At 38.5% G+C, this 14,802-nt stretch overlaps 1 protein-coding gene across 5 annotated transcripts in view; it reads left to right on the plus strand.

The window, feature by feature from the left end:
• The window catches only part of LOC108619498 (uncharacterized), a 37,053-nt gene that overhangs the window by 12,765 nt on the left and 9,486 nt on the right, over positions 1-14,802 (plus strand). Inside the window, exons 2-4 of one of the 5 annotated variants that reach the window (XM_018016112.2) lie at positions 1,120-1,370; positions 6,452-6,946; positions 8,947-9,114. In XM_018016112.2, coding sequence (XP_017871601.1) covers positions 1,203-1,370; positions 6,452-6,946; positions 8,947-9,114 — 831 coding nt within the window. In that variant the 5' untranslated portion in view covers positions 1,120-1,202. Of the gene's footprint in view, positions 1-1,119; positions 1,371-2,501; positions 2,922-6,451; positions 6,947-8,019; positions 8,171-8,204; positions 9,115-14,802 lie in introns of those variants that run through there. The other 4 variants (XM_018016113.2, XM_018016114.2, XM_089475001.1 and 1 more) reach the window with 4 other exon arrangements.

The following is a 14,802-nucleotide window of genomic DNA, read 5'->3' on the forward strand; positions in this document are numbered from 1 at the left end:
TGTCTGTATGAACTCAAATCATTTCGACTAGAGTACCACCCCTACCTACGAATTATAAAGTATGAAAATTTTCCCAGTAGCAGAGCAAAAAATGCATTTTCCGGCATCGCAGAAACCATAGTAGCTGAAGTGCTATAGAATTGAAATCTTAAGTATATCAGACATACATATAGAGCAATGCGGGTTTGTCCAGCTTAAGGCAATTCCGTCCATATCATGCTACTATAGCATATCTTATACATAAAATATCGATATATACATATTGTTAGGGAATTTGGTCTCTGACTAACCTAGAACCACACTCAACTCAATTGTCTTCTTGGTAATTCTATTAAAAGCTTTCTCTAATTAGACACTGATTAAATAGTAATTAAAATGCATTAAATATGCTTTGCTGCGCTGCACTCGCTGCTGTTGCAGTAATTATTAGTATTATTATTATTAATATTATGACTGCTGTTGCTGTTGCTGCTGTTGATATATTTATTTCAACTAGTTCAATGAACTTCAGGCACGATTTGTCCGGCTACGTTTATGAAGCCAATAATTTGCTGCCATTGCAAGCTCCGTTGTATGCTCCATTTTTCTATATATTTTTCCTCTATATACATATGTATATATTCCCCAGTGATTGATGGCATGTACATAACTAAGTTATTGTATTTGTGAATACCCTGCAACTAGTATGATTTAAAGTGGATATGCGCAACTAGGAACAGTTATTTGACCTCAATAAAGTGCTTTGCATTACCAATTCTGTATATATCCGAGATTTGTGTGCATATATTATATACATCTATATACAACTATAACAAGTCAGTTTTATATCGTAATCATATCATCTAATATTGCTAATCGAATTTGATTGTATTTACATTCACATTTGATATTCATGCATAACTAAAACTCTTAAAGTACAGGTAATCTCCTCGTCGATCAATATGTATCTAAGTCGCCTCTGTAGCTGCATTTATTGTTGCCTGTGGCAATTATGAATAGCCAAGAAAAAGAAGCGTGCCAATAGACGTTTCCCCTCCGCCCGTTTGGCTAGCACTCTCTTATTGTCTCTCCCTCTCTCTCTGACACTAATGGCCTCTATCTCCTTCTCTGTCATTTCAGTTGAAAGCCTGCAGGACGAAAGTTTGTGTCCATGTACATGTATGTGTGCTGGTGTGAGTCCTAGTTGTGCAGGCTGAACCGGGATGGATGCACGCCGACAGAAGCGACTTGGCCCAGCGCCAATTGCATCGTTCGAAAAGTCATTTGAGGACAATACCACGATGGCAACAACAGCAACAACTGCGACGGTTGCAACAATAGCAACAGCTGCAGCAACAACAACTGCAACGCAACAGCAAAAGCGAATAACGGTAAGTTTCGTATATGCCGAGTTTAAGTACACATGCATAACTATATATAAATATATATCGAACGTATAAATAATATTTATGAACCGTTTCAAAAATTAATTATTACAAACACAAAATTAACTTTTTGGAAAAAGGGCAGTGGAGGGGGGGAATGTAATAGGAAGTGGGGATAATGTCTTTCATGGCCGGGTGAATGTGCTGTAGTCTCTGGGCTCTGGGTGAATGCCAAAAACATGCAAATGGCCACTTAAAGGCAGACGAACAAAACGCTTTAGGTCAATAAACAAAACAGAGCTTAAGTGTTGCCCACAAATCTATATATATCATCAACAACAACAACAAAGAGCAGAGAGCAGCTCAGGCCAAAGTCAGCAAAAGGACCGACAACAGCAACAACAAGTGCGACAGAAACAACAACTGTCAAACAAGGCATAGGCAGTGAGCAGCGGAGTACAGTTGAACAGGCACAATTGCGAAAATATTTTGACACGCGCCAAATCAAATGTGAAGTGCTCCAAATAATGTCATTTAACAATGGACAAAGATTGAGAGCAGAAATTGGAAACAGCCTCTAAAGCAAACATGCGCACGTGCGTGTGCAAGTGTGTATGCATGTATATGTGTATGTGTAAGGAAGCACAGCCAAAAAATTTAACATGCAAAAACATTGGCCCACTGCGGTGGACTGGGATAGAGCAAAGAAGAGAATGAGCAAGTGTGAGAGTGAGGCAAGTGGTCGTTGCCACAGTGCACAGCACACGTATAAAATCATATATGTAATTCTGAAGGACAATAGTAATTGTGGGCTGAAAAAAAGTTGAATATATATTTTTCCTATTCAACGACTATCAATATATTTACCTCTTATATCATTCATAAATTTATATGTTATTAATTATTTTAAGAGCACTTAGCAAATCAAATGGATGCTTTAAGAAATAAATCTCTTAAAATCTGTCCTTTCTATTTGTCTGCGCAGTGCTGTATCCGAAGCTTAGCCAGCTGAGCGTGCATTGCCACTTTCGAAAGCTTTTGCAAAAACGCCTGCTGTGCAGCTTTTAGCAGCGTTGGAAGCTTTTTAAAACTCTGCTTTGAACGCTGCCGGGCACAAGTCGTAGACGGCATAGCAAGCTTTTTGGCTGTGGCCCAGTACGATGCTGGCGCTGCGTGCGTGCAGTCTAATGGCATAAGCGGAGCGAGCGAAGTAAATACCGATAGAGCGTGAGGGAGCGAGCATGTGCGGAGTGTGAAGTGTGCGGAGTTCTGAGCGCGCGCGTACGAACAAACCAAAAGCAAACACACAGCCAGCAACGAGCAAAAGTGAACCAAAAATTTTGACTTTGCGCTTCCCTTGCGCCTTGCAGCGCCGCTGGCTATACTCATTTTTTTCGGTTGCTTTTTTTTGTCGGTGCAAAGCTGAGGCAAGAGAAATTAATAAAAAATTAATAAGGACAAGTAAAGGAGCTGGAAGCAACTAACAAAAAAGAAAATCATAATACAATACACTAACACGCAGGGCAAGAGAGCAATAACGGCAAGTTTTGGCACAGGGTGAGTAGCAAGGCGCACACATAACGGCAAAGATGCCATGTGTATGCGCGTCTGTATATATGCGTGTGTGTGAGAACACAACATTAACAATAAACAGAAACAGCGGCATCGGCAGAGGCAGAGACAGAAGCAGCGGCAACGGCAGCGCCTCTCTGCATGCTGTGTGCTGTACAAAATATATACACAAATGAAATCTACAATATATGTAGATATTTGTGTGTGCTGCCGCTTTTATTAAAAATTATAATTATAATTAATATGATAACACATTTACGAGCCGTGAGCAGCAAGCAGCGAGTAGAACGCAGAGCGCAGCTTCCAGCGCTGAAAGGTATGCAATATTACCAAAAAAAAAAAAAAAAATGTGCCGCTGCCTTTTTGACTGCCCCCATTTCGTGCCCCGTTTTATGTCGCTTTCTTTATCTTTATATATAAATTTTTTGTACTAAATTTTTTTTTTGGGTCCTTTTCTGTATACCATAAAATATTACAAAAATAAAGGCGAACCACAACAATTCGAACAATGTTCCGTTACCAAGCCGGTTCTTGTTTATCCAAATTAATTACAATTTTTATGTATGCGCTGCGGCATGTGGCGGCATGGCCTGACGTGTGTGTGTAGAGAGTGTAGAGAAAGAGAGAGAGTGAGTGGGGTGTGTGTCTGTGAGTGAATGAGTGTGTGCGTGTGAGAGTAAGAGCATAAGCACGTGAATAGCGTTGCATAGTTTTTAGCAGCAGCAGCTTCAAATTAATTTTCGCGTGTGTATGAATGTGTGTGAAAAAAACCCAAGGTTTATGCACATCCCCCTCTGAGCCCCCTTCTCTAGGGCACTGTCCCTCTCTCTCTCTCTCTCTCTCTGTTTTTCTCCCGCCTTCCGTCTCTGCCTCTTCCCTTGTCACGCACTAGCAGACAATAAACGCATGCTTTCGCCTCAAAGTCCGCTCACGCCTTCACTCCTGGGGCCTAGCTTCAGCCCCTAGTTCCCAAGCGCCATGTGTCAATCAGCGCATTCTAGTGACAAGCGCGATTGCTGCGTCTGTGTGTGTGGGTGTGTGTGTGTGTGTGTGTGTGTGTGTGTGTGTGTGTGTGTGTGTGTGTGTGTGTAAGGACATCTCCTTGAGCGCATTTGGTGTGGCTCCATGTGCGTCGCATTTATGAGAAGGGGTCATCAAAGGACGCCCTGCTGCTGCTCTAAACTATTTCATGAATGCGCACCACAGCTTTGAGACGACGTCAAGAAGGTTTTTCTAAGTTTAAATTAGATAATTGCATTGACATTGCATTTAGGACTGGGCTACAGTGGTTGCTTAGCCTTAAAGAGGTTGGCAGCAGAGTTAAAAGGACTCAACTCAAAACATGCTAATAGTTTGCTCGGCAAGGTCGAGCCAACTCATTTCATCTAATTAGAGTGTTTTAGGTGCTATGCACGCTTCCTTCATGGTCACTTTGCACGTTAAATGCATCAAAGTGTTGCAAAGAGCCACAAATTGGGGTTAAGGTAATTTAATTGGGCAAACTAAACGAAGAGCAAAAGACTTAATGCTGCATTTCATGATGTTGCGGTCACTTCAGAATAATATCCGTTAGTTGAAAAGAGAACTTTTCTTTTTTCTGTTTTCTCTCTCTTTCTCTCTGTTTCTCTCTCTCTCTCTCTCTCATCCTTATCTACCTATACTTCAATCACTCTACATGTCTAATCACTCAATATCGCTTTCGATATTTCTATCTCTATAAGGTTTTGTATTTCTCTGTGACTCTCTGTCTTTCACTCCTCTTCTTCTTTAGTCTCTTGCTTCCTCCTAAATTTTTTGGATCCCCTATTTCTGTCTCTTCCTCTTTCTCTCTCTCCCAGTATTTTTGCTTCCTCTCCGTTTCTCTCACTGCCTTACTCTTTCTCGTTACCTTGCTCTATCTCAGTCTCTCTATATATTTCACTCCCTTTTTCTCTATCTTTGTTTTTGCCTTATCTCCCTCTATCTTTGGCTCTTTTTTTCTCTATCTCTATATGTCTATGTCTCTTCTATCTCAATCTTTCTCTGTCTTTCTCTCTATTTCTCATTAACTGTCTGTCTCTCTCTCTCTGCTCCTTTGATAGAATCCTTCTATTACCTTCCCTCTTTCTATATCTCTGTCATACATTCTTCATTCTCTGCATAATTTTGTCTCTTCTCATATATTTCTCTCATTCCTTCTCTACGTCTCTCTCGTTATCTGTCTCTCCATCTCTTTTTCTCTTTGTCTTTATTTCTCTATACGTATCTCTCTATCTACATTCATATATTTGTGTCCATCTCGGTCGTTATCTATTATTATATTATTATATATTATGTCTGTGTATGCTTCTCTTTATCTATGTCTCTGTTTGATTCTTTCTTTTTCTCTCTCTCTCTCTCTCTCTCTCTCTCTCTCTCTCTATCTATCAAGAATTGGAAATAACTTTAATGTTAGTAATCGCATTTCCGGAAATAGCATTTCCGAAACATTTTCCCAAAAACTGTTGAAATCTTCTTAAAGCAATTTCTAAACATTGCAAAACATCCTAATGCTAGTTAAAGCTGCGCGGTCACAATTTTTATGTTTTCATTGCATCGCATTGAAATGTACGTGGGACGCACAAAGCAATCTATAGAAATTGACTCAAGCAAATACGTTTTACTCCCCCGTCAACAGAGTACGCAGAAGTAAAGGATATGTGGGTGAAAGTATCAAGGATATAGTATTTCATTAAAAAGTGCAGCATTCAATTACGATGAGCAAAACTTTGCTGCTGTAGCTGGCGATAACTTTTTCTCTCGTTTATTTTTAGGAGCTCACGTTGCAGCTCACACAGTCTTGTTTATTTTGTTATATACCCTACACAAGAAGGTACACCGTAAGGGGAAAGGAAATACTTTCAGCTTGTATTGAAGATTGATCTCTCTTAAGTAACCAAAAAAAAGAAAGAAATTAAATAAAATAAAAATTATTGGAAAACTAATTAATGAGAGTAAGAATTCTCTCTTCGAGCCTTTACATATCTCGATAGGGTACTCAGGGATTGCTGCGAAACGAGTATAAATTAATTTGGAGTCAGGAATGGGGTCGTAAAAGGCAAAATAACATTTTGAAAATTCATTTCAAACGCCCCGAAGCATTCAAAGAAAATTCAATTACAAAGCTTTGCTGACACATCTGGGACGACAGGTGACTGCGGCAGTTTCGTGTGGCATGCGGCATGTGGTATGTTGAGCCATTGACAAATGGTCAACGGGAGCGAAATGGATGATATTAATTAAAATCGCATGCAATGAAAACCATAGAGGAAATAAAATGAATTGTGATTCGAGTTTAGGGGCTTCGGCGCTTGGGGAGAATGTCAGCTCCCAGTGCAACAGAGGCGCAGAGGCAGCCAGTGTTGCAAAGCATATGATTGACATGTGATTGTCTACCTGTGTGTGTTTACATATGTGTGTGTGTGTGTGGTCTAGAATATCTTTTGGGTATAATTTTTCCACAGTAACTTAATCCAAAGCTTTGAATTCCCTTCCAGATGATGGAGCAAACGCTGCGCAAACAACAAACGACAACGACACAACAAACAACAACACGCAACGCAAATCCAAACCCAAATCCAAATCCGAATCCAAATGCAAATCCGAATCCCAATCCCAGCGAAGCGCCAAGCATATTGGCAGCAGCCGCACTGTCCAACGCTGGCAGCAGCAGCAGCTCCTCCACATCCACCTCATCATCCACATCGACCGCCACCTGCTCCGCCAATGTCAGCTCCATCGTTGCCAAGCAACGTCCGCCGCCGCTTAAAACGGCAACGGCTACGGTCACAACGACTCTCGTCAGCAGCAACGAGGGCGGCCAGCCGCTGCCGCTGCCCCAGGGCATGGCTGCGGTCACGGGCGCCACCTATCGTGGCGCAGCGACACTAACCACACCATCAACGCCACGCATCGAGCTGAGCCGCGCCTCCAGCTCATCCCATCACGAGGAGGATAGCCGCGAGAGCAGCCCCGAGAACGTGTTCGAGCAGGTAAGAATGGGATTTGGCCAACAGCCTCTGCTCCCGGGAGCGAGACCGGCTTAGTGGTTAGATAGCTTGGCTTTTAGAGCAGCGACGCTGTCGTTTAAACACACCAACAGCAACAGCCACTGCCACTGCCACAACCACTGCCACTGCCACAGCCACTACAGCTACAGCAATACACCAACAACAATGACAACAGATACAACAACTACAGCAACAACAAAATATAACCACCAAATCCAGATTACTTTGGCCAGCCGAAGCTTTAATACCCTTGCAGCTAATTAAAATCGTAGCAACCCGATTAATATTTTTGGTTTCATTTAGATTAGTTTTGGCTAAAGCTGTAGCTCTTTTAGTGAGTTCAAGTGGTATGCGATCCACCAAGAAGAAGAAGAAGAAGATGATGATGAAGAAGCTATAGAATGATTCTACTTTAAATATGAATTTCAGAGTTGGAGTTAGATTAGACAGTGATAATCGTTTAGTATTAGTATTCGTATTTGAATAAATTATTAAAGGTGCTTTTATCATCATGAACAACATTATCATCTTCATTTTTATTGTGTATCATAGACTATTTGTATTACTACAATATGATTATTATATAATCAATTTCATTATTATTATGCTCACAATCATCATCATTAATATCAATACAATCAGCAACGTCATTATCAATATCAACATTATCCTTATCATTATGATTTTCATTATTTTAGCTCTCATTATCATTATGATTTATTTTATTATTTGTGGTTAATTCAACAATTATCAACTTCAGTATTAAACTAAATTTTCATTGTATTATCCTTAAAATTTATAATTCTAATTTGTATTTTGATTAACATTTCATTATGATTAGGATTTCATTCTCAATATTTTCATTATTGTCATTATAGTTTCTGTAATCATCATTAATTTTATTGACATTATAATTTTTACATTATACATACATTATCATTTTGATTTTTATTGTTATGATTTTCATATTTATTAATCATAATATTCATTATGATAAGTGTCATTATTATTTTCATTTTACCGATTTTCATTGGAATATATTCTTTAAATTATATTATCATTAGCATTCCATTATTGTTAGGACTGTCTTATCATTATCATTATTTTTATTCATTATATTATATGAGCAATATATCCAATATATCACTTCGGAATCGATATTCTATATATGTATATTTCAAACAATTTTCCATTAACTTGGCTAAGGTCAAAGATCAGTTTATACGGGCTCCACAGGAAGATTTTTCTGCACTTACAGCTTTAGTTAGCCGTTAGACATGTGGGTTAGAAGCAATGCCCTCTGCAAGGGTGTTTAACGTATAGCCAACACAATATTAACAGTTCAAACAAAGCACGACGTCGGCGTCGCAGTCGGCGTCGCATTTAAAGAATCATTTTGTGCTAATTATTTGTACTTTGTTCTTGTTTTTTCATTTCTTTCGGACTCTCTTTTTGTGTGACTTTCTTTATCTCTCTCTTTCTCTCTCTTTCTCTCGTTCTCTCGCTCTCTCTTTCTCTTTTTCCCTCACCCTACTCTCTTTCTCCTCAACTTCCTGTGTCCACACAACCTGTGCACACACATGCACACTAATTAACAATCGCACACACACACACACACACACACCTAAATATACACGCACACACACACACTCTTAATGATGCACACCCGCCCATCGCAATGCACAAAAATTGGCTGTTGATTTGTTTATTTGTCTTTTCCTTTTGATTATCGTATTTATCTTGGTCTGTTCTCTGCCTTTACTTCTGTTGCTTCAACCCCGCATGCTTTTTCCCTTAAACTTAACTTGCGAAAAAAAAAAAAAAAATACAAAACAAAATTTGCTCAATGAATGTGCGTGTGTGTGCGTGCGCGTGTGTGTATATGCCTATGTGTGTGCGTGTGTGTGTGTCTGTGTATGTGTATGTGCCTCTGTCTATGTGTGTGTATTGGGTGGTTACCGTGTTTAACTAATACTATGAAGGTCGGCACTGGCACCCTACAGGAAACAATTGGTCTCGGTTTCCGCGAGGAGGGCGCCTTGGAGCTGCGCAGCTCCACCGAGGAGCTCTATTTTATGGATCCAGAGCAAAAGAAAGAGGAGCAGGAGCGCATGCAGCAGCAACAACAACAACAACAACAGCAGCAACAGGTAAGTGATGTGAAGCGATAATTAAGATCGCAGTGCCTAAAAAAGGAAAAGAAAGAAAGAATTGCGGAAATGTAAGATCGATGTATTTGTGATATGAAGAGTATCTATATGCCAAATGAAATATCTTGGAGAATCAAGCTATGCCTATTATTCCATTGGGAATATTCAAATATGTATATATACGAGGACGGTCCCAGAAGTATACGACCAAACATAGAGATAACAAATTTTAAGAAAAGTATTTTTTATTTCTCAACATAATCTCCATTAAGCTCTATACACTTTTCCTTGCGATACTCTATAGTTCGGTCGTATTCTAATTGCTGAGGAACTACTCGAAAACTCTATAAAATTGAAGACAACAATTTTAGAATATTATGTCGACAAATATTAAAAATCGTACCCCATTTGAATATAAACACAACCAAAACTTAAAATCATATCACTGAGCCCAATAAATTCCTATGCAATCGAACATAAAAGCTTATTCAAAATACTGTAATGGGTATCTAAAAGTCGAGCAAGCTCAACTGCTTTGGCACTATTTAAATGTTCGCTCAAGCTAACTTCATTTCCCTTGCATAAAACCGCTTAAACCACAGCCACAGCAAGCTGCAGCCAATTGCCAGAGTTGCCAGGGTAACAAAATATAAAAAACAGAGAAAATAGAAAAGAAAAACATGGAAAAACTATATAAAGTGAGGTAAAAATTGACATGAAGGAAATTGAAATACTTTCAATGGCAAGGTGGCAATTCAAGGCGGCAGGTGGCTACCTCCAGGAAATTTAGCGGCAAAGGCAAAGGCTAAGGCAAAGCGACTGCAGAGCAGCTAAATTAATAATTTAAAATTACAACCTGTCAAACTGAAGGATGCGACAAGTAGTATGTCCTGGCGAGTGCAGCAGCGATTGCAGCAGCGGCTACTGCTGTGGCATGCGCTTGACTGACAGCTGACAACTGACAACTCCCGTTTACCTGCAGTTTACCTGCGCGACTGTTTCTTGATGGGCAAAAACTTGCAAAAAACGTCAGCTGACAGCAGCAGAAGGAAGCAGGTGCAATACGGGCGGGCATGCACGGCTAGCAAATGCCTTGTAAATAGATTTTAGTTTCAACTAATCGGATATCAATGTGAATATAAATATATGAATGCATGAATATGAATATATGACTATATGAATGCATGAATACATGAACATATGAATATATGAATACATGAATATATGAATATATGAATATATGAATATATGAATATATGAATATATGAATATATGAATATATGAATATATGAATATATGAATATATGAATATATGAATATATGAATATATGAATATATGAATATATGAATATATGAATATATGAATATATGAATATATGAATATATGAATATATGAATATATGAATATATGAATATATGAATATATGAATATATGAATATATGAATATATGAATATATGAATATATGAATATAAATTTAATAAAAGGTCCTTTTCGAAACTTTGTTATTTAGTCATTGTCGTTTAGAATTTGCGTTTTAAGATATCCAACTGTCTCCAACTGGCGATTTTTGGCATACACACGTCTTGCAAGATTACCCCAGACATTTTTATCGGGTTGAGATCCCCAAAACATGCTGGCCAGTCAAGGACATCAACATGACATTCCTCCAAACACTCTTTTGTACGTCTGCTCACATGGATTCTGGCATTATCCTGTTGGAAAACCATTGGTTTCTCACGTAATTCCCTTGAATATGGAATGAGAATACTATCCAGAGCCTGAATATACTCTTCACTGTTCATTCGGTTCGTTACAAACTTCAATTCCCAGGTACCAAATGAAAAAAATGGACCCCAAATCATGACGGAGCCACCTCCAAAGTTTGTCCTTGAAAAAAACATAGGATTCTTCCTCAAATCATGCTAATAAGTATCAAACCCATCAGGACCATCCAGGTTAAACTTCTTCCCATCAGAAAATACGACCTGTTAGGGTAAAAATTTATAAATATACTGTAAGCCAAAAGACGATGATTCAAACGCGCGTATGTCAGATCGGCCGCAGTATGTCCATCGGCAAAACCAAGTCGAGCAACCTTGTGGCGACTTAGCAACATGGATGCTTTGGTCAGTTTAGACCTATTTATGAGCTCTTAAGTACTCGCCAAACAGTCATCGCTGACATAGATTCGGCCACATGTGCGGCCAAAGCTATACAAGCGGTTGGGTTGTTGCTGGCTTTCTTAAAATTTTGCGTTTATCGTGCGCAATTAGTAACGGCTTTCACCCAGTACGTCTTCTTGATCCTTATTCTTCGGGGTTATCCAAAAAAATTTTAATTACACTTAGACTTTTTTTCAAAATTCGTAAAATACTCGAAATAGACTCTCCTGACTCGAAAAGTGAGAAAATACGGCCCTTTTCATAATAAGATAATTGTTTTCCAAGCGGCATCTCTTAAAAACTATCTAAATTTACTTATTACAATGTCTGTAAAGCCAAAAGTCTGTTCCGCACTTAATAAATTCAAATTTGCGACAGTGGGCTATAATTATGATACACAAAAATGCAAGCAAAAATGCTAGCACAGAGCAAAAGTTAACGGTTCTTTCTTAGTTTTCCATAAATTGAACTAAAATTTTGATCAAATCTACTGAACATGCTCCAGTCTATAATGTGCTGTAAAATTTATTTTTAAAAAACCTTAAAAATTTTGTTACAACGGGCTCAAAGTTTAAGTTGCAGGGTGGGCTAAAATTATGATAAGCACTGTATATGAATAATCGAATTTATATGTGGAGCATTGATTCAGTATTACTCTAGAGGTTTTCCTGTGTTAATTTCTAAGACAAATATAAATAGAGAGAAATATAGCAATAATATGAGATACGAATGAATAGTTGAGAATATTAACGAATATTAGCGAGCAATAATGAATCGTAACGAATAAATTCTAAATTCAAATGAATATAATAATAATGGATTGGTAATAACCAATAGTAATTCTCATATACGTAATACGAGTAGACTTTGAGTATATTCAAAATCAAAATGATTCACTGAGTGAATAATTTAATTTGAATTGAATTTCACATTATTTAAAATGTAACCAAACTTTAAAAGCGCCATAGAAGGTCTCCTAAATTACAATTTAATGTAATTAATTTAATTAAATTTATAAATAATGCCCGCTATAAATAAATAAAATTCGAATGGCTTTGTTGTGGAAATGCACTCTCACGCGTTGCTAGGTGACACTTTAACAAAAGCTCTAATTAGTGCTCCGGGCTGCTCTTTTCGAGAAAAGTTTCGCACACCCAGAAGAGAGAGAGGGACAGCGTGGGAGGGAGATGGCGAGAGAGATGGGAACACAACATGTGGCCACGAGCGGCGAGCGGAAACGGAAAGCGGCCAATTGGCAGTCGGCTAGCTCATTGAAATTGCAGCAACGTGGCAACTCTGGCTACGCCAACACTTCCGCCCGTTAATGTAGTATTATTTTTTTTTTTCTTTATTTCTTTCGCGATGCTGCTTTGTTGGGGTAGCGAAAGTTTATGTGGGAAAATAATCAAATCAAACTGTTTCGCCAACTGGCACAGCCGCTGCTATAAACTTATTAATGATGGCAGCCCGAACAGAGCAGAACAGAACAGAAGCTGCCACGCCCCTCCGGCTTGCTGGCGGCTCCAGCAAAGTTGTCAGCGCTCAACTAGAACACGGACCGAGCTCCACCGGCCAACTGTAATTGAGAAGTTTACTAAAACGCATAAGCCCACAACTTGGCCAACTGAATAAGTAAAAGACCAATTGAAAAGTGACGGAAAGTAGTTAGGAAGCTGCTGCTGGCCAGGCTAATGGCGTAACAGTTAAGATAAGTGCATAACGCAAGAAATTCAATCAATTGCGTCATATTTGCCGCGGGGCAAACAGCAAATGGGAAACGCTGCAAAATAATCAAATAGTATCAAATATCAATTTCTGGAAACTATTCGAGTTTGGGTAGAGCTAGGAGAAGTCTCAGTTTGAACAGCATCTTCAGTCAGCTTCTTCGGATGTATCGTATTTGTATTTGCCTCCTGCCTCCCTACTTCCTCCTCCCTCCTCCCCTTCGGGTTGCCTTCCACCTGAGTATTAGATGTTAGCCCGCATTAAAGTTTAAGGTAAAGTTATTCCATATGCTCCAGCTGAAGCCGTGCACTTCAAGGTGATGTCCTTTCATGAAGGATTTGTCCATGTTCCACTCGTCCCTTTCGCCAAAGTCACAGACTCTTCTACAATCATCTTAGCTGTTGCACAATTGCTCTACTAAAGTCTCTCCCCTGACTGCAGCGACAGTTTCTGTCGGGACGGTACTTTCCGCTGCACCTGCCTTGGCACCTTCGCAGAACTTTCGCCCCTTGAAAGTAACTTTTAAGTCTTTCGAATACTATAGACTAATTACTTAGTCATTTTAAGCGCAGCATTTGCAGTTCAAGTTGTAGGAGCGATATTTTTGCTCTCCCCTCGCTCGCTCTTCCTTACTCATTGAATAAGGACATTGTTAAATTGAAACTCAATGCGGTCGAGCCTTGTTGTACTATGTATGAATCCCTATAGCAAAGGAGGCAAGCCGCAAGTGGTTGTCGTAGTCAAGCAAAGTTGTTTGCGCAGTAACTAACCTTGTGGCAATTGATTTGCTATTGATGAATTGCCACACATATAGGAGTGAATAGAGCTCAGGTTAGCACAGGTAAATCCTTTGTATGAATGGTTAGGATTGGTTTGCTATCAATAAATTGCCAAGGATACAGGATAGAATTATGCTACACAGGCAGCATCTTTATATGAGTTGTATAGTATTGGTATAGTATACGACGTCCCGTTAAGGTATAACATACATGGAGCTCTATATTGTAAAAAATATGGGATTGATTTGCTATTGGTATAGTATAGGGAATCTAGTTAAGATTCGACATATATAGGGATAATTGAGTTGGTAAATATGTGGGATGGTACAGATTTAAGGTATATCACTATATAGGCTTACACAGACAATTGTCAAAGATATAAGTAGTATATTATACGACATCTACTTAAGATAAGAACATAGATATATGGGGCTCTTTATATGAATTGCCAAATATATCGGATTGTTTTGCTAGAGGTATAGTATAAGAGCTTACTCAGGGTTTCCCTTTACTACTGTGGACAAAAATTAAGGTGAATTTGTTTGTAAAATGAAAAAATTACATTTATTCTTGTAAATCAATTCCATCCCCTTCAAAGTAAATAATTAAGATTCACCTTACTTTTTGCCCACAGTAGTATATTAATTGGCAATGCTATAGGATAGTATTGAGTTAGGATATGAAACTATATATGTCCTATAACGACTACCTTTGTATATAAATTGTTATTGAATAGTATATAGCTGGGACATGATATTAAAAGGAGGAAATGCATCCTGTTTATATAAATACGATTTATTTTATTTATACAGTCGAGTCTAGGTAATTCGAAATGGTAAGGGGATCATATGTTTTATTATTTACACAGAAATTGAAATTGTCGAATATTATCAATAACGAATTTTTTGTTCAAGGGGATAGCATTTCTTCAAGTCATTGCGATTTTCGATTTAGCGGAGTATAAATTAACGAGACTCTACTGTATTTATTAAATTTTCAAATATATAAGTTTGTTAGGAG

This window comes from Drosophila arizonae, chromosome X (genome assembly GCF_054131065.1).
Source record: "Drosophila arizonae isolate 15081-1271.41 chromosome X, UAZ_ARI_1.0, whole genome shotgun sequence".
In the NCBI taxonomy this organism is placed as follows: Eukaryota; Metazoa; Arthropoda; class Insecta; order Diptera; family Drosophilidae; genus Drosophila; species Drosophila arizonae.